This window comes from Diceros bicornis, chromosome 25, assembly GCF_020826845.1.
Source record: "Diceros bicornis minor isolate mBicDic1 chromosome 25, mDicBic1.mat.cur, whole genome shotgun sequence".
In the NCBI taxonomy this organism is placed as follows: domain Eukaryota; kingdom Metazoa; phylum Chordata; class Mammalia; order Perissodactyla; family Rhinocerotidae; genus Diceros; species Diceros bicornis.
Genome location: NC_080764.1, coordinates 39,073,594 through 39,094,934, shown reverse-complemented (window position 1 = coordinate 39,094,934; position 21,341 = coordinate 39,073,594). Strand labels below are relative to the sequence as shown.

Here is a 21,341-nt window from a genome sequence, read left to right as displayed (position 1 = left end):
TTGCCTAATATCTCTTGGCTAGAAAGAGGTGAAGCCAGGACTTGAATTCAGGTAATCTCACTCGGGTTTGTTCTCTTATCTCTTAAATTAAAACTGCCCCTCCATATACTCAGAAAGCCTTGAAAAAAAGAATATTCTCAATTTCAACACATATTTGCCAATATAGTATTTTTGATAATATGTTTTTATCTTGCCATGTGCTTTAGCTAGACTTTATAAAATCTCTGGAGCTGCAGATTTAGCTAAATTTAATTACCATGCAATTTAATTGGTAAAGGTAGTTATTGTCAAACCAAAAAGCTATTATCAAAAATACTTTCTGACAAGGAAAGTCTAACTTTATTTTTCTATTCAAATAAGCCTGTTAATACTCATTTTGAAAAATATTACAAAAAACACTGAGAAATATAGTATAGACCTTATAAGATAGAGTCCTCTTAATCACGACAAGATTAATTTGTACAATTTTATAATAATCTATAAAACAAAATTATAAATGAATTGTGCTATTTCTCATCACATTATTCTAATAATGCGATGTAATACATAGCTCAGATCATAAATCATTTATTTACCCAGAAATATTTCCTTGTTAAATGTGTGTACATACATGTATCAAACTCTGATGCTTGGTCATTGGGAATAATTAAATTAAAATAATGTATAAAATCAGAAAAATCTCTATTAATTTTACTAGCCATCATGATCAAACCTTTTTGTATCTATAAAGAGAAACTTCTCTATTGCCAAAAACTAACCAGTCTGGAAACTAGCACATACTTTTATTTTTTGTTAATAAAAAGTAGAAAATATAGTCATTTTATAAGATGAAATAAGAAGAGGATTAAATAATTAGAATAAATATTTCATGATATGACTTGATAAAATAGGTTTTAACTACCTTGTTGAATAATACATACCAAATCTGAAAGAAATCATAAAAATTTTATATATGGGTTTTATCCAGTGTATCTTGAAAATTTTGGTGTTCTCAAAAAATTCTAATTATATTAAAAAGATCTACTTCATTAACCTATACAGTTTCATCTCTTCAAAGTATCTCTTTCCAACTAATATGTTCCAAGGATGAGTGTTGAGAAAAGCTGAAAGGAACTACTTATATTTAAATATATAAAAAAGCTGTTTTCAATATTTAATATTTCTTACCTGTATGTTATTTGCTTTGCTCAAAATTGATTCATTCGTTGACAATAGTGGGAAGATGGAAGAGGTGAGGTCTTTAAATAACAATTATCAATACCAATCCATTTTAAAGATTTTATTTATTTCTTTTTTCCCCCCAAAGCCCCAGTAGATAGCTGTATGTCATAGCTGCACATCCTTCTAGTTGCTGTATGTGGGACACGGCCTCAGCATGGCCAGAGAAGCAGTGTGTCGGTGTGCACCCGGGATCCGAACCCGGGCCGCCAGCAGCGGAGCGCACGCACTTAACCGTTAAGCCACGGGGCCCGCCCAATACCAATCCGTTTTAAATGTCAGTTTTTCACCTTTAGCAGAAGTATCTAAACGACAGGGAAAGACACAAGTCCTAAGGTGGTTTATATTTCCTTGGTTATTCATTGACAGTGATTTGTTTTCTTACATGAGTATTTTGAAGTCACTTTGTCTGATGTCTGGGGAGATTTTTGAGGTGTGTGTCTTTCTTCTGTGAAGCAGGATAGAGGAGATAGGGAGAGGGAGATGGAAGGTGGAACCTGCCTTCAAGTCTCTTCCACAGATTTACTCTTAGCTAGATCAGTCTTAGGAAAGAACACATACGAAATTGAGTATATGGACATTGATACTCTTTAAACTATCCCTGCTCCTTATTCCTTTTAAAGTCTTGGTGTGATAGCAGTTTGCATACCTAGGTTTAAAGACTGCTCCAAAGAGTACTGTAAAAGCAGTGCTTTGAGAAAACTTGTACTCTCCATTTGTACCCAACCAAGTCCAGATTCCAGTAATAAGATGAATAGTGAATAGAGAGAGAGATATGCATGTTTGTATACACGTTTTAAATTATCTGATAGATTCCTTTATTATTATACAATTGCCTTGTAATTTCTATGTAAATTTGTGTTTATGGTTTTATTAGACCAAGATATAACATAATAAGACTGTGTTTAGTAGTTAATTGTAGTATTTCTCAATCTTGGGTCCATAGACCCTTAGGGACCCACAGATATATTCTCAACAATCTGCAAGTTCTCAGGAAATTCTGGTTACCTGACTTAGTCGTTAAGAGCTCAGACAATCAGAGCCAATCTCGTCTGGGTCAAATTGCAGCTCCCCCACTCATTAGCTGCGGATCCTTGGGCAAGTTACCTTCTGTTTCTGAATCTCAATTTTAACATCTGTAAAATGAGAAATATAATGTAAAATGCTCACTTCCTCTTAGGCTGAATTAAGAGAAATATTTCATTCACCCATAAAATCAGTAAGCCAAAAATGCTGTTTCAGAATAATAGAGACACCTTCTCATTCTGACATTTGGGTTCTGGATATAATTAAATAAAAATAATGCACAATACTTCAGAAATAATTGTGCTACTTTTGTCAGCCATCATGATCAAACTTTTTCTGTGCATTTAAAGAATGAGAAACTTTATATTGCTAAAAACTAATCAGTCTGGTAGCTAGACTATATATAATTTTGATTTTTTAAATAGTAGAAAGTATATTCATTTTATAATATGAAATAAGATGAGGATTATCTTTAATTGGAATGATATTTCATGATAAGATTTGGTAAAATGGGTTTTAACTACCAATATAGATTTTCATTAAATCAGACTCTCTGGAAGCTCAAATTGTTCTTTTTCTACTAATAGGAAATTGTCCACTAGAAATATCTTAGTAGAAACTATGGAGCATGTGGGAGAAGAAAATACTACTAAGCATTAACAAAAGCATTTTAGTGTTTTGTGATGAAAAGGGAGAATATTTTGGCTCTGTGGTAAGCACTGCATATTTCTAATTTAGACTCACATTTCTTATTGTGACAGTGCTGGAAAGAATTAATAAATAGATTTGCTAGCAATATCCAGATCAAAGCCACCTTTATTTAGACCAATTGGAACACAATTAATGATAATTTAATATACAACAAGGTTGAGCATGTTGGTTGGTATTTAAGAGAGAAAAACATGAGACAAGTTTGGGGTTTTCCTCATATCCTCTGTATTATTCAGGTTAGACGATCTACTGTAACAAACTATCCCTAAATCTCAATAGTTTAACGCAATAGAGATTTATTTCTCATTCATATCACGTTCAACCCAGGAAGTGGTAGACTCTGTTCTTTATGGTTCACCAGGGACCTAGGTTCCTGTCATGTAGCTCCACCACCTTCTAAGGTGTTGGAGTCTTCCACAGGATTTTCTGCAGCCAGATAGCAGACAGGTAGGAAAAAGGATCTGGAGCATCTTATCCAAGGGTTTAGGGGCCAGGCTCAGAGAGCGCACATCATTCAGGCCCCCATTAATAGGCCAGAACTTAGACTCTTGGCCCCACCTCACAAGGGGCTGGAAATGTAGTCTAGCAGCGCAACAGAAAGGAAGAGACTATAGATATTGGTCAATAAGTGACTGGGCTCTGCCTATCCTCTACAGAAATTAAGGAGACTTGATTAAATTCACAGATTCTTGCTGATGTGGTAATGACATTACTTTTACAAATGTTTCTCTTACATTCACACACTGCTTTTATTTAATCATAATTGATTTCAATTCATTGATTCCTAAAGCCATGAGACTCTGAACAATCTTGTATATATATTGATCTAATTATATTATAAAGAAATTGAGTTAATTATAACAAAATCAATTAAGTAATCACCAGCAGGTTAAGTTTGAATGCTTTTAAATCCAATTTCCTTAAAAAAATCCACAAAAATTAAGTACAATTTTCTACACAAATAAACAAGCATCAAAATCTCAAGGTTAATAATAAAAATAAGAATCATAAAACTAAAATCTCACAGGGGATCTTGCAAACAAATTACTGCACTTATGGGTGATAAGATATAAATCTTATGATGACAAGATTTAACAAGAAAGGAACATCACCGAAACCTTGCTCATGTTATATCTTAGTGTCTTCAAATTAGTGACTTAGTGTCTTGTAAATATTCTTCAGCCTCTATTCTATTATTTACTAGATGTTAAAGCCTGGCCCACTGCTTTGTATTTTCAAAACACTCATATTAAGAACTTCTTTAAGTTTCTTATTCTCTCAAAATTCTAGTTACTCAAGCTTGGAGAGTGTCACCTCTAATTTATTTTAATTGATGCTGCATTACAGATATTTGAGATTTAAATTATTTTATTTCCACTCCTAATAATATTCTTGCTCCCAGAGAAATTAAGCAAATGCTGCTGGTCAAAAATGTTGATGTTTGTTTATCAGCAGATCCAGAATACGTGGAGCTGAATTTTCAACTCTCAGTTTTCCCACAGTGAAATAAATTATGACCACATATCCCAAGTAGAAAAGCGTATGTTTTATCCAAGATCAAATACTAGTTAGGCCACAATACGTTTACCCACATATTTTCAATCATTAAAAAAAAATGTAGGCCGACCTGGTGGTGCAGTGGTTAAGTGCACGTGCTCTGCTTCAGCGGCCTGGGGCTTGCAGGTTCGAATCCCCGGCGTGGACCGATGCACCACTCATCAAGCCATGCCATGGTAGCGTCCCACATACTAATCTCCCTCATCAAAAAAAATAAAATAAAATTTCTAAAAAGAAAAAAAGTGTAGAGCCAGCTCTGGAAGTCTAATGGTTAAGGTTTCACACTCTCACTGCTTCAGCAGCCTGGGTTTGTTTCCTGGTTGTGGAACCACACCACCTGTCTGTCAGTTGCCATGCTGTGGCAGCAGCTCACAAAGAAGAACTAGAAGGGCTTACAACTAGGATATGCAACTATGCACTGGCTCTTTGGGGAGAAGGGGAAAAAAAAGAAAAAAATCCTATTCATAGTTTAAAAAAATGCAATTATTATATCATGTCACTAAAACTACTGGACATCAGCATAGTTGATACTAACGTCTAAGGTGACCATATTTGTTTCACTTTAAATATCAATACAAGTGACTCTATCCAGTAATCTATGTTTTACAACACTAAAAATATTTTTGTATTTGCACTTTACTCTCTATCTCAAAATCTTACAATTTCTGATTTGGTTCTAATCCAATCTTTTCTATGTACTATCAGTTTAGCCTTCAGCAAGACATTAATTTTTCTGAGGCTTAAACTCCTTGCCTATAAAGCAGGGATAATGATATCAATTTAGCACGGTTTTGTGAGACTTAAAAGATAATAATAACGAGCAGTAAACTCTTAATAACACTATGGGTAAAGCGTCGACAGTGTCCTGCTCTCCCTTCTTTCTTTTATGTGTGCTTTTGAGGTTGTTTGTTGTTTTGATCTTTGGTTTTTCGTGTTTTTTTGTCTTATTCATTCACTCAGTCACTCGTAAAGTCAACTGGCAAATCAGATAGTCTCCAACAAACATTTATTAAATACCTACTATGTAACAGCACGATGCAGGCTATCACGGATAGAAGGTAAGCCAGACCCTTCCCCTCACAAGTTATATAGTTTATTGGGGCAGAGAGTCAAGTGTGGTAAATGCTATGCCAGTGGAAGGACATAAGCAGAGGCTCCTGCTACACTTAGAAAAGGCTTCCTGGAAGAAGCAATAGAGAAGGAGAGATCTGAAGGCTGAAGAGGAATTGCGAAAGCAATTAAGAAAAGAATGGTCTAGCAAAATGAAACAATGTGTATAAGCAGAGGGGGCTGAGAACCAGGCATAAAGAAACTGAAAGTCCAGGGGGCAACTTGGGGATGTAGTAAGAGATGAGGGATGGGAGATAAAGAGAGGATAGATGAGGAGGCATTGTAAATCAGATTGAGGAATTTGGAATGTAATAGGCAAATCAAATTATTTTCCCAATTTCTCTTCTGTCTGACCCACACGGTCCAGTTCTTCGGTCATAATTTGGCATAAAGAGCTCTGTGAGTTTTCTCACTGTACAGTCATGCTTCTATTGTCACCACTGCCATTGCTCTATCTTTTGGACTGCACGTTCTGCACATTTATACTTTTCTACTCTGCTGGGTTCAGTTTCCCCCCTTGTTGCACATATCAAACAGTCTCGTATCACAGCAGATACGGTTTTCACACTGACCATGGGGTTCTCTGCAACTGAAATTAATGCTATTACTTGCAGCTTCTGGACAGTTCCATCTGTGGGTCTCTTTTCCCAGCAGCCCGGGAAGACCCATTTCTCCTTTCCTCAAGACAGATTGATGCTGTCCAAGTAAAATGCAATGGGGAATATTACCCTCCAGGAAACAACATTGTCTCACACACACACGCACATGCACGTACACGTGCACATGCATTTACAAACCTTCATGACTTCCTGTGGCCCTGAAGATAAATTCCATATAACTTTATGTGGCTTAAAAGGCACTAACATGACTTTATAACTTCTGACCACGTCTTCACTTGACCATTAGCAAGTACTGTGTATGGGTGAGGAGGGATGGGGCAGGGAGAGGACAAAGAGGCAGAAGTGTGTTCCAGACAGAGGTCACAGCATATGAAAATGGCAAGAGATGAACATGAGAAAAGCATATGCCCATCTGATCTCTGAATACAATTAAAGCCATTTTCACATGCTGTTTCCTCTGTCTGGAACACTATTCTACCTTGTTTCTTTCCCGTTCCCTCCTTGTCTATTCAGGCATTTCCAAGCTTAAAAATCATCTCCTCCAAGCTGCCTTCTCTGGCTTATGTCCCTCCTCCACCCTTTTCAAGAATGACATGTGCTCTCATACTCCCACAGCACTTTGTTATAATTGATTGTTTAATTTTCTCTCCTTCCTACTAAACTATAACTTCCATGATAACAAGACCCTTTCTCCCGTTGTATTCCTATTAGCCAATAGAGTGCATGTCATATACCTGGTGCCTGATACATATCTATTGAATGAATGAATGGAAATAACTATCCATTTAGTATCAACTATGAATTAAGCACTGCACCAAGTCGTTTATTTGCATTATCTGACTTAAGCTCCCCAGTATTTTTCCCATTTTACACATGAAGAAACTTAGTCTTGGGATAAGAGACTTGCCCCAAATCACACAGCTAATAATAGACACAGCAAGGACCGGAATCAAGCACTGTCTGACTCAAGAGCCTGAGCTCCTAACCTTTATATTAAAACAAATTCTCCCTGGTTCTCCCTATTATATTTACTTCTTTGTTTTTGATGATCTGGGATTTACAACTTATTTGGCCCACATCAAAGTTTACTGTTGTGAGTGGAAAAAAACATGAAATTTTTAAATGTTCTTAATTTTCCTTTCTCTATTTCTCTCTCCTCTTGGATAAATGTTAGCTACACATGTTCATTATCAGTGTTGCCACATATGTTTTGACCAGATGTATTTTCAAAGTGTGCATCTCAACATTTTGTTGAGGTGTGGTTAAAAGGCGACTGGGTTCTTTTTTGTAATAAGAGGAGAGGTTACAGGTAAGTTTAAAGTAGAGTTAAAATAGTTATGTTCTTTTGTTCTTAATAAATCTGTTTTGATTGCATGAGATGATCATTACTTTTTTTAACCTATGTTCCATCTCCAAAGAAAAATTTGAGGTGGGTTGTATCCTTTTCTTTGCAAGCTTACTGATTGTTCTCTTTCTAACCTAAGCTGATTAAGTGTATTTTTGAGAGTTGGAGGAAGAGTTTTGCCTACAAAACCCAAGTCTCTTAGATCAAGATGTTGCACAAAATCTTGATCAAATTACCAGAAGTAAAATTGCAGCAGTTCTAGTTAAACATTCACATGATTCTTTCTTTTGAATTAATTTACAGGTACCTTACAATAAGTCACTTAAATGTTATTTTCTAATAATATTTGTGGAGAAATAAGTCAATTTTGGGGTTATCATAACAATCACAAATAAAATTTGGTTACTAGTTATATACAACATAGCCGAATCCCTAGGATAGATTTAATTTAGTTTTTACCATAAAAGAATTTGCTTTGTCCTATATAATTATTTTGGCTTTCATAGAAATTTCAGAATTTTGTTATATATCTTAATTTCAATTTTGGTCTTTTAATTACCACAAATGCATTTACAATGTTGAGGCTTAAATTTATCTTCTATCTGTAGAGTCTCATAGAGTGCTACCACATGTGGCACTGTCAAAATCAATGAGCATTGCACATATGGGAGATAATAAAGAAGTCTATAGGGGCAAACGTTAGTCACTTTTCTATCATTGCTTATCTCACCATGAAAAGAATAAATGTTAATATTTAATAAAATTTTGTGTTTTTTTAAGCTAAATTTTTAATTCAAATATTAATTGTGGTCTAAGTGTCATTCAAAACAGTGTTGCTCAAATACAGAGGTAAAGTTTAGTTCAGTTTCTAAAGCATCTAATCCCAGGAAGATGAAGTATAAAGGAGGCATTCACTTACCTGAGCTTCCGCCTCTTCTATAGTTATTTATACAGGTGGCTCTTTTGTTTATTTTTAATGTTTTCCCATTACAGAGAACTTACACGGAAAAAGCAATGTTTTGATGATATCAAGGAGGACATTTTGAGGAAAGGGCTGAGGAATATCTTTAAAGTGACTGATCTTTTATCTAAGGTTAGGAGGTTAAGAACTTTCTTAAGCAGGCTGGCTGTCCTGGGTCTAGAATAGCCATTGAGTCTACTCTAGTTTATAAAGCAATGATCAGTTATGACAGTGAACGAGTAGGGCTATTTGGTATTACTTGGCCATATTAAAATTGTATTGTTTTGGGGAGGCCTAATCCGCTCAACTATTTTTCAGTCTTAAGAAACTCAGAATGGGGTTTGAGATGTTGAAGTTTTTTGAGATTTTTGTTTGTTCAGTTTTTTGTTTTTTGTTTTTTTTTTAGGGCAGTGGGGGAAGTGTGAAGTTTCCTTATAGCTCTCTAATATGGACCTGAAAGGGAGCTAGCAAAGGCTGAAAATGATTGAAGAATTAAGTGCCTATCTAGCCAACAGGTAAAACTAGAATATAGAGTCTAAGAGAAAGGGCTACCAGAACTTGAGTCAAGGTGGGACTCAGCATTGAAGGCCCATGAAATGTAAACATTGTAGATGGGAGAGATAACGCACCACTAGCAAACCCAAGCCACTTCTCCCTTGAGATACTTGGAAGATCTTTTGTCAGAGATGTCAGATTCAGGAGCTAATGGTTATGGCACAGACCACAATAGAGTTGAAACCTCAAAATTTTCTCAGCATAAGTCAGATATCACTTCTGTTTTTGAAACCCATCTAATTGCTCTCAAACACATTTTGAGCAAAATCTAAACTCCATGTCATAGCCTATAAAGTCCTTCATGATGTAGCTCCTCCTGTCTCTCATACTGCATTTCTCAACCTTTGAACGTGCCCCAGCATTACTTGCTAATTTTCTAACTCCCATACATGTCACGCTTGCTCCAACCACAGAGACCTTGAACTTGTTGGTGTCTCTGTCCCTCTATCTAAAGTTCTCCTCCCCTAGATAGTCACATGGCAATTCCTTCCTATAATTCAGGTCTTAGGTTAAATATCACCTCTTAAGAGAAGTTACTCACTCGCCCTTTACATGTTTTATTTTTTTCATAGCCCACATCCTTATCTAAAATAATATTTATTTATTGTATTATAATGTGCTAGGTTATTATTTTCTATATTTGCCCACTAGAAATTAAACATTATAAGTTCTAGCAAAAAGTGTTTGCCTTCTCTACCTTTGTCTACATATATGCCTGACATATAGTTGACATTTAATAGCTCTTTGCTAAAAAGGCTACCTGAATGAATGAGTATACATTGAACCAGTCATATCTCCAAGCAGGGTATGAGAAGAGTTGTGGAGCAGGTGAAGGTCCAAGAAGCCACTCAATATCTGGAAGGTCTGATGGAAGTCAGTCAGGGTACGATCATGACTGGCAGGCTGAATCTTTCCTAACTAGAAATTCAGGAAAATAGTCAAATCTGGAATCTAACACCAACAGCAAAACTCCAAGCCCTACGAGGCTACTAAATTATTCCTAAATAGCATAGGTGCTTCAGGTAATAAGCTGCTCCTTAGTTTAATGCATTTGGATATTGCATTAACTCTTTTAGAATACTAAGCTTCAGTTTTCATAGCTTCAGATTGTTCTTGCCCATAATGTAGCCCATTTGGTGCTTGTAAAAACACCAAATAGGATAGTCAACTTTTATCCTATTCTTGCAGATTCAGTTTAATAAATTCTATTGGCTATAACATATCATATTTAGAATTTGTATTAACTCTTCGATTTCAACACTTAAACATCATTAAATGCACTAAAACAGGATTATTCTTTCTTGACTTATATAGGACTCTACATACTCTATGATGAACATTTTCTGAAAGATGAGTGTATTAATTAGGTAGTGCTCCCTGAAATTTATAGATATGATCTATGAAAATAACTTTGGTTATCCTTTGGCAAAGATATAAAACATTTATTTTAAAAAACATGAGACGTGAAGGCAAATTTGCACTTTAGTAGGAAACAAATGGAACAAAACAGAGTCTGGGTTGAAACAGAGCAGATGAGTTGTACTCAAGCTTTTATGTTCTGCAATTCTCTCTTAAGTGACACCATTGTTGTACACACATGCACACGAACACAGACCACATACCACTAATTTGGTCATTCATTCAACTAACTTGTATTAAGAAGTGTTTGCTATGTGTGGGGACTGTGTAAGGTATGGGGACCCTGAGATTAAACCAAGATTATAAAACACATTCCTTCAGGGGCTCACAGTCTCCTGGGGAAGAAGGGTTGGTAAGGGTAATTACAGCAGCTTAATAAGTGCTGTAACAAAGACATGAATCGGGCAGAGAAAAAGCAAGGGCTCATCTGCTTAATGTGATCAGGAAATGCATCCAGGAGACGAAGATATTTGTACTAAATCCTAAAGAGGAAGTGTGAAAGGTTGCCAGGTGAGGAAGGCACTGCAGCCAGAAGGAGGAATTGTGGAGATCAGAGGGAATAGGATTTTATGGGGAATTGCAAGAAGCCAGGTACAGATAGAGCCAGGTGTGTGTGTGCATCTGGGAAAAGGTAGAGTACACAGTGTAGAAGAGCTATTTGGCAACACTGTTGGCAATTTAGTGAGGGGCTACAATTCTTTCTTGTACAAGACTTTAATATCTTTGGTCTTTGCCCATGCTAATAGCAATCTCCAGTCAATATGACAAATCAAAAGTATCCTTACTCTTGGTAGCCAGCCTCCAGGGTGGCCCTCAATCATCTAAATTCTTGCTATTCACACCCTTGTATAGTCTTCTCCCACATTGTAGCAGAGTTTGTCTGTGTGACCAATAGCATAAAGCAGAAGTGATAAAATGCCCTTCTGAGATTGGGTTATAAAAGATAGTGAAGTCTGTCTTGGTCTCTCTCTCTCTCTTTCACACACACACATGCACACAGACACAAGCACACACACACACACATACACACACACACAGCACTCAATCACTCATCTAGCTCTGACTGATCCATAGAAGCTCATATGAGATAATAAACATTTGTTGTTTTAAGCTGCTAAATTAGAAGATAATTTATTAGACAGCCATAAATACGAATACACTACTCACTTCCAAATGCCCTCTAGGGAAGCAGTATAGACACCAAGTGAAAACCACAGGTCTGTGCTAAGCGCGTTGGACTCTTCACTATGGGCAGTGGGAAGCCATTAACAGATTTTGGATAAGAGAGTGATACAGTTGATTTATGTTTTGGAATGATTACTTTTGCCTTGAATACAGTTTTCCATTCTCTTCTTTGGTCCTCCACTATTGCTTTTTCATCCACCTCTAAAATGAGTAAAAAACTATATGGTACTTGTTGAATTGTTTTCCTCCTGACTAGACTGGGAGCTACCTGAGAACAGAGACAAATTCTTAGTCATTTATAAATAATTCTTTGTGTTCCTGGAATCCTGCTGAGCGTGGTGAGAGGCACTCAGTAAATACTTGCTGATTAATTGAGCGATAGGAGGCAGGCGAACCTGGAGAAAGGAAGTTGGGTTAGCAGGCTATTATATCAACTCATTGGAGAAGTGATGAAAAAATGGACTTTAGAGACGTTAAAGAAGAAGACAGAAGAAATTAGTCATTTTACACACAAGCATACACACACTATTATAGTTAGTTTTGCAGGTGTAATCATCTATCAAAAACCCTAAACCTTTGTACTGCCTCCTGGTGTTGTCAGAGCTCTTAAGCCGAGATACAAGGGGGAGACTCCAGTAGTTAGAATAGTCTGACAGAGCCCAGTAAAATTACTTGAAGTTTGTAGTTATAAAACAACAATACAGAAAATGACAAAAAATAAAATAAAATAACCAATAACAGTTTTCTTGCTCTTTCAAATATGATGAGTTAGTTTATACTAGGCTGATACAAGTTTCAATGGGAACAAGCAATATAATATTGTAGAGAAATAAACTCTATATTCACATAGAGTTATAAGTATATAGATATAAAAAATAAACTTTATATTCACACCAAGAATTAAACAAAATGTTTAATTTTGTTTTGTAATGTAATTTTGTTGTAAATGTAAATGTACAATGTAAAATGTAATTTTGTTTTGTAAATGAATTAAACAAAAATGCAAGTACAAGGAAATGACAAAGAGATGTCAATTGAAATCCTTTTTACACACAAAATAGCTTCACCGGAAATTCTGAATACACTCTGGAGCTGTTGATAAAATTTACAAAAATCTCTTTTAAAACAAATGTCCTAAGCAGGCTGTTCTATTTAGTTGTTCAACTCTAAAAACAGGTAGGAATTTATGTCAACAGGTAAAATATAAAGGTATCACAAGAGTCATCTAAGTGTCTCATCATTCAGAACAATGGTTGGAAAAACGTGTCCAAATGCCCAACATGTATTCTGTATTTAGTTTTCTTATCTACAGTGCTTCCAATAAATAAATGAGACATCTGGTTTCATGATCTGCCTAAAGTCAGTCATTTCTTTGTCCCTATATTTCCTTCAGTTTTAAAACAGTACTTCAGTTGAAATCCCTGTGTTGTCTTGGAAACCCAAAAATTATTGCCCACTTCCTGGTTACATAAGAGCAGCTCTTGTTTTGGTAAACTGGCCTTAAGTTTCATTTCCAAGTTTAATTTTATATTCTCCCAACACAAACACATACAAAATGGCAACCTAAAGTAATGTTACCTAATCAACTACATTTTATGAAAAAGATTAGTACCGAAGATATCTCTTTTCTATTTCATCATTTATTCCCTAATAGTAAGATCATTTCTTATAAATTCAAAGTATTATTAAAAATATTTGAGGGCCGGCCCGGTGGCTTAGCGGTTAAGTGCGCGCGCTCCGCTACTGGCGGCCCGGGGTTCGGATCCTGGGCGCACACCAACACACCGCTTCTCCAGCCATGCTGAGGCCGCGTCCCACATACAGCAACTAGAAGGATGTGCAGCTATGACATATAACTATCTACTAGGGCTTTGGGGGAAAAAAAGGAGGAGGATTGGCAATAGATGTTAGCTCAGGGCCGGTCTTCCTCAGCAAAAAAGAGGAGGATTAGCACGGATGTTAGCTCAGGGCTGATCTTCCTCACACACACACAAAAAAAATTTGAGTTCCACAAATTGGTTTTAGTTTGGGAATATGAAACAGAAACAGGATGATTTCTTAGGAGTTACCTGTACAGAAGAATCAAAATGATCTCTGAAGGATTTTGGTGATCTGATTAAATATTATTGATTTTTATTGGATTTTCCACCACAACTGCATTGATAAGGTATTTTTTCCTTAATGGTAAATTGCTATGCAGAGAAAAACCAAAACAAAACAAGAACTTCAAAAAAATGATTGAAAATATTTGCCTAGGTTATTCCCCTCTAGTTTTGCTCAAATAGCAGCAACTAAATACTTTTATTAACTAGAAATCATTTTTAGGTTTTTTTTTTTCCAGAAATAAAAATAAGGCTGGGATGAATCTCATGTCTTATTTGGTTGCTAGAATGAACTGGAATTGTAGAGTGTCTTCCTATCCATTGGAAAGTTATTTATTTTAAAACAATTCTTTCACCTTTTTCTCCTTGCCTTTATCGCAATTACTTTGTGGACAAAAGGAAGAAAGTTTCAAAACAGGAGTTTTGCGCTATATCACCTCAGAAGTTAGAAAAATATTTTTTAAGCCATGAATATCAGCATATTTTTCCGGAAACCCCTTGCTAAATCAGAATAAATCTGCTATGTTTCTGCAGGCTCAAATTTCAGCTCAGCACGCACCTCTGCAGAGAAAAAGTACTTTGTGTAGACGCTTCTTCGTGAACTTGCCAAGTTTTCGTAATATCCCAGAAATTAGATGTATAGGAATATTTTTGTTTTTGTCATTAGCAAAAACTTAGTAGCTCTAATAGTTACCCAAAGTTAGACATTTGACTGAACAAATTGAAGAGAAAATATGAATTGCGTGGCCAGCCAAATACACCACCAGGGTAATCTACAATTATTACAATTATCTTTATATTGTGTACTCTTTAATCACTTTTACTCTCGCTGGTAAAAAAGGTTAGCCTGTACTAGGGATGACCGATCCTAGGCAAAAACTATAAAGTGGGAAAAATTAAGTTGTCGGATTCCTGTATCTTTTTTCTCTTTTAATTCTATTCTTATTCAAGTCGTGCACAGGGAGAAAATGATACTATTTGTATAGTACACTGGGGTAAGCGACAGGACTGGGGTGGACTGTCCCTGAGTAAGCCCACCCCCTTGAAGGGGCGGTGATGCGTATTATGGCACACGTGTCCTTCATGGTGCATGGGCTGCCAAGCTCTGAGAGTCAAGGTGTAAATCCTAACTGTTTTGCTTGGTAGCTGCATGGCCTTGAGCAAATTAACTTAATTCTAAGCTCCGTTTGTAAACGTGGGGATTGTAGTTCCCACTTACTACTCCTTTGAGAATCACAGGAGCTAACATATTTGAAAGTGTGAGCACAACGTGTACACACAGTAGCTGCCAATATGTCTGCTTCCTTCCTTCAAGTCTCCCCCAACAAACCACACCTTGCAGTGTAGGTGCTCACATATTTGTCAAACCAACGACTGAAGAGGATATCATTGCAATAAAATAGGGGATAATGTGGGGTCAGAAGACCTCGTACACCAGAGAGCAGCATTAAGCAACTGGGCAGAGGAAAGGGAGGGGCCGGGAGGTGAAATGGCTTTGTAACCTTCTCTGGATTCAAGTGGTGACAAGTGTCTTTTGCTACAGGAAATCATTTGACTGGAGGCCTTTGACAAAGTAGGCTGCAGGTTCAGGAAAAAGTCTAGTGCCTTGTTTGCCAGTTGAAATAGCTGAGGTGGTCATTTAAAGAGATTTTCTTTGTTTTGCAGTAGATTTATCTCTGTTCTGTTTAACCTTTCAATCCACATTATTCTTTTCCTGCAGAATAATCTTTTTACCAGCTTCTCAAGTTGCCTATCCTTCCCAGGGTCAGGGGCATTCCACTATTTCTCACCTTGGATTTGGGAATACACATCTTTACATTTAAAACTGTAAATACTGTCGCACAAAAACGCAATGTGTTTGGCATGACGTTAAGGCAGAAGAGCGCATCGGAGTTTCACTCTGCCGTGAAATAGTGAAGGAGCTTGGAGAATGCTAAACTCACATAGAAATTTACACTGCCGTTCCCGTTTAATTTTCCACAGCTGCTTCTTTGATTCATTTCATCTTGACTGACTTACCTCTTCCTTTTTGCTCTCTTGTTGTTTTTTTTTTTTTTTTTTTTTGGCTCATCAGAAAAAGGGCCACAGAAACTCCAAAGAGGCAAATTGGAAGGGAGGAAATGCCACAAGTCGGTTCAGCTTTCTGCTTCTAGGTCCTGTGGGGATCCAGTCAGCAGGTGAATCCCCATCCCAGTTGGGTTACCTTCCCCAGTGCCCTGTCAATCACCCCCACGAAGCACTTCCCAATTCGCCTGGCGCAACCTCTTTCCACTCCTCCTACCCTCTCAGCTGTCAGGAAATCCTGGAGCAATCCTTGCCCTGGAGCCGCTTGTGTTTTTAATAACCATTGAGCTGAGTTAAGAAAACAAATAAATAAAACTAACACTTCAGGGGCCCTGCCGCAAAGCCCAGGGTTGCTGGTGTCCGCTGTGGACCAGAGGCGATGCTGCCTCCACCCCCTCACTCTCCAAAGACTAAGCCGGACCAGCAACGCACAACTTGTTTGTTTGAAAACTGAGTTGGGTCCGTCGGCCTCATTCTGGGGGTACTTGTGTGTCGGAGAAGGGAGGACGTTCTGCGGTTTGAGGGCGCCCTTCCTGGGAAAGCCGCGCGGTTGGCAGCGCACGGAGGGGCTGGACGTCTTGCAGCGCCGCACCCATCCCCGCGGGGACGCTGTGACCCCACCCCGCCCCCGGCCCCCACTCCAGCCTGTTGCTTCCCCCGGGCTCCAGGTCGGTTTTTCCTGGCGACTCTAGTGTGAGTCTGGGCTTCCAAACTCCTGGGATCCGGGTTCACCTCGGAATTTGCTCCCGCCTCTCGCCTGCTCCCCTCGGGCCCCAGAAAGTCGCGCGTGCCCCAGCTGTCGCCTGAGCAGCGCACTCCGGGACCGCGGGCAGCGCAGCTGCGCGGGGGGGCAGCGGCGGCGATGAAGCCGTCTTGGTTGCAATGTCGCAAAGTCACCGGCGCCGGGGGCCTCGGGGGTCCCCGGCCAGGGTCCTCTTCGGCCCGGGGAGCCGGCCCGGCCCGCCGGGCTTACGTGGCCCCCGGCCCGCGGGGCGCGCTCGGGGGCCGGGGCTGCAGGGCGCTGTCCTCGGGCGGCTGCGAGTACAAGACCCACTTCGCGGCCTCGGTGGCCGACCCCGAGAGGTTCTGGGGCAAAGCCGCCGAGCAGATCAGCTGGTACAAGCCCTGGACCAAAACGCTAGAGAACAGACACCCGCCTTCCACCAGCTGGTGAGTGACTCATTCGCCAGCCCAGAGCTCTGTTAACTTCTTGGGCACCACGGCTCGACGTCCCCTGCACCGGGAACCTGGACTTCTATTAGGAAAGAAAACCGAGGCTGGAGATATGCTCAGATCTTTCAGTTTGTGTTTAATTTCAATTTCGTAGTCAGCTCTTTTGCCTTCTCTTGAGGGATTCGGTTACCAATTGCGAGCCCAATTTCGTATAGACCAGAGATTTCCCAGTATGCCAGGGCTCAGGTTGGCACTGGGGATGTTGTGCGGACTAAGACAAGGGCTTTTCCCCAGGGACAGCACGGGGTCTAGTATGGGAGACTGACGTAAACAAATACAAGCAGTGTAATGAACTAGGGAGGTATTGCTGAGTATCCACACACTGAGGGGAGGAAGAGGGTTGAGGAAAGACTTCAATAAAATCTTACCTAAGTAGGGTTTGGAAGGATGGATATCTTCTGAAAGTCGACTAGGACCTAATTATTAAAGACCTTCAGGTGGAAAACAGGTTGAAATTTGATCGTTAGTATGGTTGTGAATAATTGTGGTGGCTGGAGAGGTGGGGGAGGGGCTGCCGAGTCAGGGGCTGGGTTGGGAAGGGATTTATGTCATGACAAGTAGCTTGGATTAGATCATAGCCGTGTATATGAAGCTACACCATGGGGTACCCAGAAAGAATGCACATACAGGCCAGGTGGTGCTAGAAATCATGGTAGGAATAAAGTTTTTTTTCTCCTAGAGTTGCAATTATAAGTAATTATAAACATTATTTTCACACAAACAGGGATACATTGTAGAATAAAGGCCAAACTTGCCGAAATATTAAGTGTGAGGCACTCAGTCTGTGAGAACTCAGCGTTGTGGCTGCTCTTTGGGCTATGTGCCTAGCCCTTAAGAGTGTGGTTGCTCTCATCTGCCAGCCATGAGGGAGAGATGTTTCCTGTAAAAGTTTGAGAAACGTTGCAATGGGGTTTCCCATTCTCATTTCCAAGTTCCTAGCAGTCAGATGGAGGCATGATGTGGTCAGGTTTGTACTTGAAAAATGTCTCCTGTTGAGAGCAGAGAACCTGGAATGGAGAAGGGCAAGTAAACCAGAGCCTGTTCTGTGTCCCCATCATGCCTTGTCCTCTCCTGATTCTTTGGAATTGTTTACATGGTTTTCCCTTTAGAATCTAAGCACCTTTTCTCTTCTGGTTCCGTTTTTTCAGTAGTGTTTGACTGACCCGCTTTTACGTGCCTGGCAGGGACCCAAGCACTAGGTATATACCAGTGAGTATGTGTGTGGCCCCTGCTGTTTGGGAGTCATGGTGATTAAGAGCATGGTCTCTGGGCCAGAATACTGAGTTTGAGTCTGGCTGTCCCAGTCACTGGCTGTATGTTCACAGGCAAGTTACTTAATCTCTCTGTGATTCATTTTTCTCATATATAATTATGGAAATAGTACAAGGATTAATTGAGTAAAGGATTAAGACCGTGTCTTGAGTGAAATAGACCCTATAAAAGTTAGAGAAAGAATAGCTATCTTTGCGCTCGCATACTACAACTATTTTAGGAGCAGGAAACCCTCCTAGTGTTTCTCAGACCAAAACACAGAGGCTATTGCCTCTCCTAAAAGTATATTCTTAAAGTTCTGTGTCCACATATCTGTCATGAAGTATGGTATTGAAATTATTTATGTGACCATCCCTCCCATAAAATCATGTGGAGAGAACTCAACTAAGAAGTTACTGGGATATTCCAAGTAAAAACCAATGAGGGCCAGACACAGAGCGGTGTCAGTGGCAATGGAAGGAAAAGGACAGATTTCTAGAGGCTTAGCTGGGGTCTGCGAGGGCCCAGGGGAGTGCAGAGAATTGGAAGTCAAAGTGTCCATCAAATAGACATTTAAGACCTAGCGATTTTCTAACTTTTTTCTTCTTAATCTCTAGGTGCTTGCCTAAACTTTCTAAAATTGTGTGCATAAAATGTTATTTCATTTGAGAATTTTTGCCAAAGGTTCCTTGTATTTTTAAAAATTCAGTACATTGTAGATTACCGACATTTGGTAATACTGTATCTGAATTCTTCATCTTTGAACTCTTGGAATCATGTGGCCATACCTGTTTTATCAGCCCAAAAGATCAAAGTGAGTAAGAGATAAGTCTTTGAGGCTGTATTTATTATTTCAGCAGTGTGATTCAATCTTACTGAGAAATTTGGTCGGCAGAGCAGGGCTGGGGAGGGAAGTAGAGCTGGGAGACCATACATCTAATCTTAAACTTCATTCAATAAGTCATTTCAGTTTGAATCCATTACTGTGTTGGATACCTATTTGCAGATACTCCTCATTGGTTAACAATTTTCTACAAAGCTAAACTCAAGGGCTGGGTCAATGTCTTTTTTTTTTTTTTCTCTTTACCTCCGTAGGGTCTAGGACAGAGCTGATATATAAGTTTTAAAAATGATAGTCAAATAACAGGGTACATAGATCTGATGATTTTTGTGATTTTGTCTTTGGGAAGTGGTAAGTGGTTACAGGCACAATTTGATGTGAAGGAGCTTTGCTTATTTTCTTTGAAGCTGGGATCTGGGGAAGGGAGCTGTTGAAAGCCAAGTCCTTAAGTAAAATGAGGACGGATTGCCACAGCCAATTGTTCTCTCCCAGAGGGAGCTGACATATGTGTAGTCAAGATCTCTGATGCCCTTTGGCTTCCCAGAGGCAAGAGAGATTCTCCTTCTTCATTATAAGCTTGTCTTTTTGTTTTTCATGAAAGAAAAATCCCCTCCAAAACTACAGGCCTATCAGAAGCCCTAGCACATAAATAGTAATGTGTATTCGCTTTCACAATGGCATAAAATACCCACTAGTAGTTTACATATGCAGTAGTATGAACATGGGATAGAAATTTCTAAGGGTGATATACTGAAGGGACTTTCCATTGTAGTGAACAGCCCTGTAAAATACATATCTGGTACTGCAATCCCTGAGATCTTTGGAAAACAAATCCCAATTACACGTAGGTGCTTTAGGAACTTGTGAAGAAACGCGTTTCCTCACAGGTTAGTGGTTGATTTATGTTGTTGACACCTGGCTTTTGAGGTCATGAAGTCTCCACTATAGAGACTTCAGTGGAGAACTGCAATCAGAGATGAAGCCATTAGAACTCCAAGTAATTTCGCTAATCCTGGAACAACAGAATGAATGTTTTGGTTATTTTTTCCTGTTGAATTAGACATCCAGCTGCCTATCCTGAAATTGAAATCTAGCCACCACTCTCTGAAGGATTAGGCAATTCACTTTTGTGTTACACATTGTGGTTGATTCTTCTGCCTGGGTCATTAGTTTATCCCTTTCTGTGGAAGCATTGCAATTCCATTTTAGTTTTATTTTTATGTAAATAACATTCAATGATAAGGCTCTCATTGAGAGTCTATCTATTTGATTTGAGAGTCATACTATTTGATTTAGAATTTAATATGTATTAATAGTGACTATAAGCTGAAAAGGAAAAGACTCCAACTGAATGCAGATTATTAGAAAATGATTTCAGCTTGGTTAGCATTTCTATAAGGGAAATAGTGTAGATTTTTCAATGTGCAAGATCTCAGTTACTTACTAGCTATGAGATAAAAGTTGTATAATCCCTCCAAGTCTTAAAATGGCTCATAAAAGTTAAAGGCATCAATCATTCACTCACTGTGTGTATAGTACAGAGAAAATGATGAAGGAGATACTGAAGGAACTCACCACACGGCAGCAGGGGAGATAGAAGTACATTAAATCATTACAAAACCATTTATTTAGAGTTACATTAGATGCTAAGAAATGCAGTGGTTAATGGGGGATTTAACATAGTCTTCTACAGAAGGATCATGGAAGGGGTCTTGAGAAAATGATGTTTAAACTGCGATCACAGTGAATAGGGATTAGACGTGAGAAGTGGGGAGGAACATTCCAGGCAAAGAAAACAGCATATGCAAAGGTCATGAGGTATGAAGTAGCTCAGTAAATTCTAGAAACTGAAAGAAGGCTAATGAGGCTGGTGCTTAAGGAATGACAGGGAAATGATGAAGAAAGGGAAGAAGAGAGCTATATTGTGAAGGGTCTTGTGAGTTATGTTAAGGATTTTAAAATTTTTTCCTGGCACATGACACATGTCACATAATGGATGACCAAAACATGAATTTTCCACTCTTCTTTCTGCACTAGAACAAGATAAGTTTGAGTTCAACCCCAGCTCTGCCACTTACCTTGAGCAAGCTTTAATATCTTCATTTGCAAAATGAGACTAATGATAATATCAATTTCTTAGGAT

The 21,341-nt window shown here is 38.6% G+C and overlaps 1 protein-coding gene across 5 annotated transcripts in view; it reads left to right on the top strand.

Annotated features, from left to right (window-relative positions):
* The first annotated feature begins 16,209 nt into the window (after positions 1–16,209).
* Positions 16,210–21,341, top strand: part of ACSS3 (acyl-CoA synthetase short chain family member 3) — a 151,724-nt gene continuing 146,592 nt past the window's right edge. For 2 of the 5 annotated variants that reach the window (XM_058568719.1, XM_058568718.1), the window contains exon 1: positions 16,411–17,043. In XM_058568719.1, the coding sequence (XP_058424702.1) occupies positions 16,736–17,043 (308 nt within the window). In that variant the 5' untranslated portion in view covers positions 16,411–16,735. Of the gene's footprint in view, positions 16,328–16,407; positions 17,044–21,341 lie in introns of those variants that run through there. The other 3 variants (XM_058568721.1, XM_058568720.1, XM_058568717.1) reach the window with 3 other exon arrangements.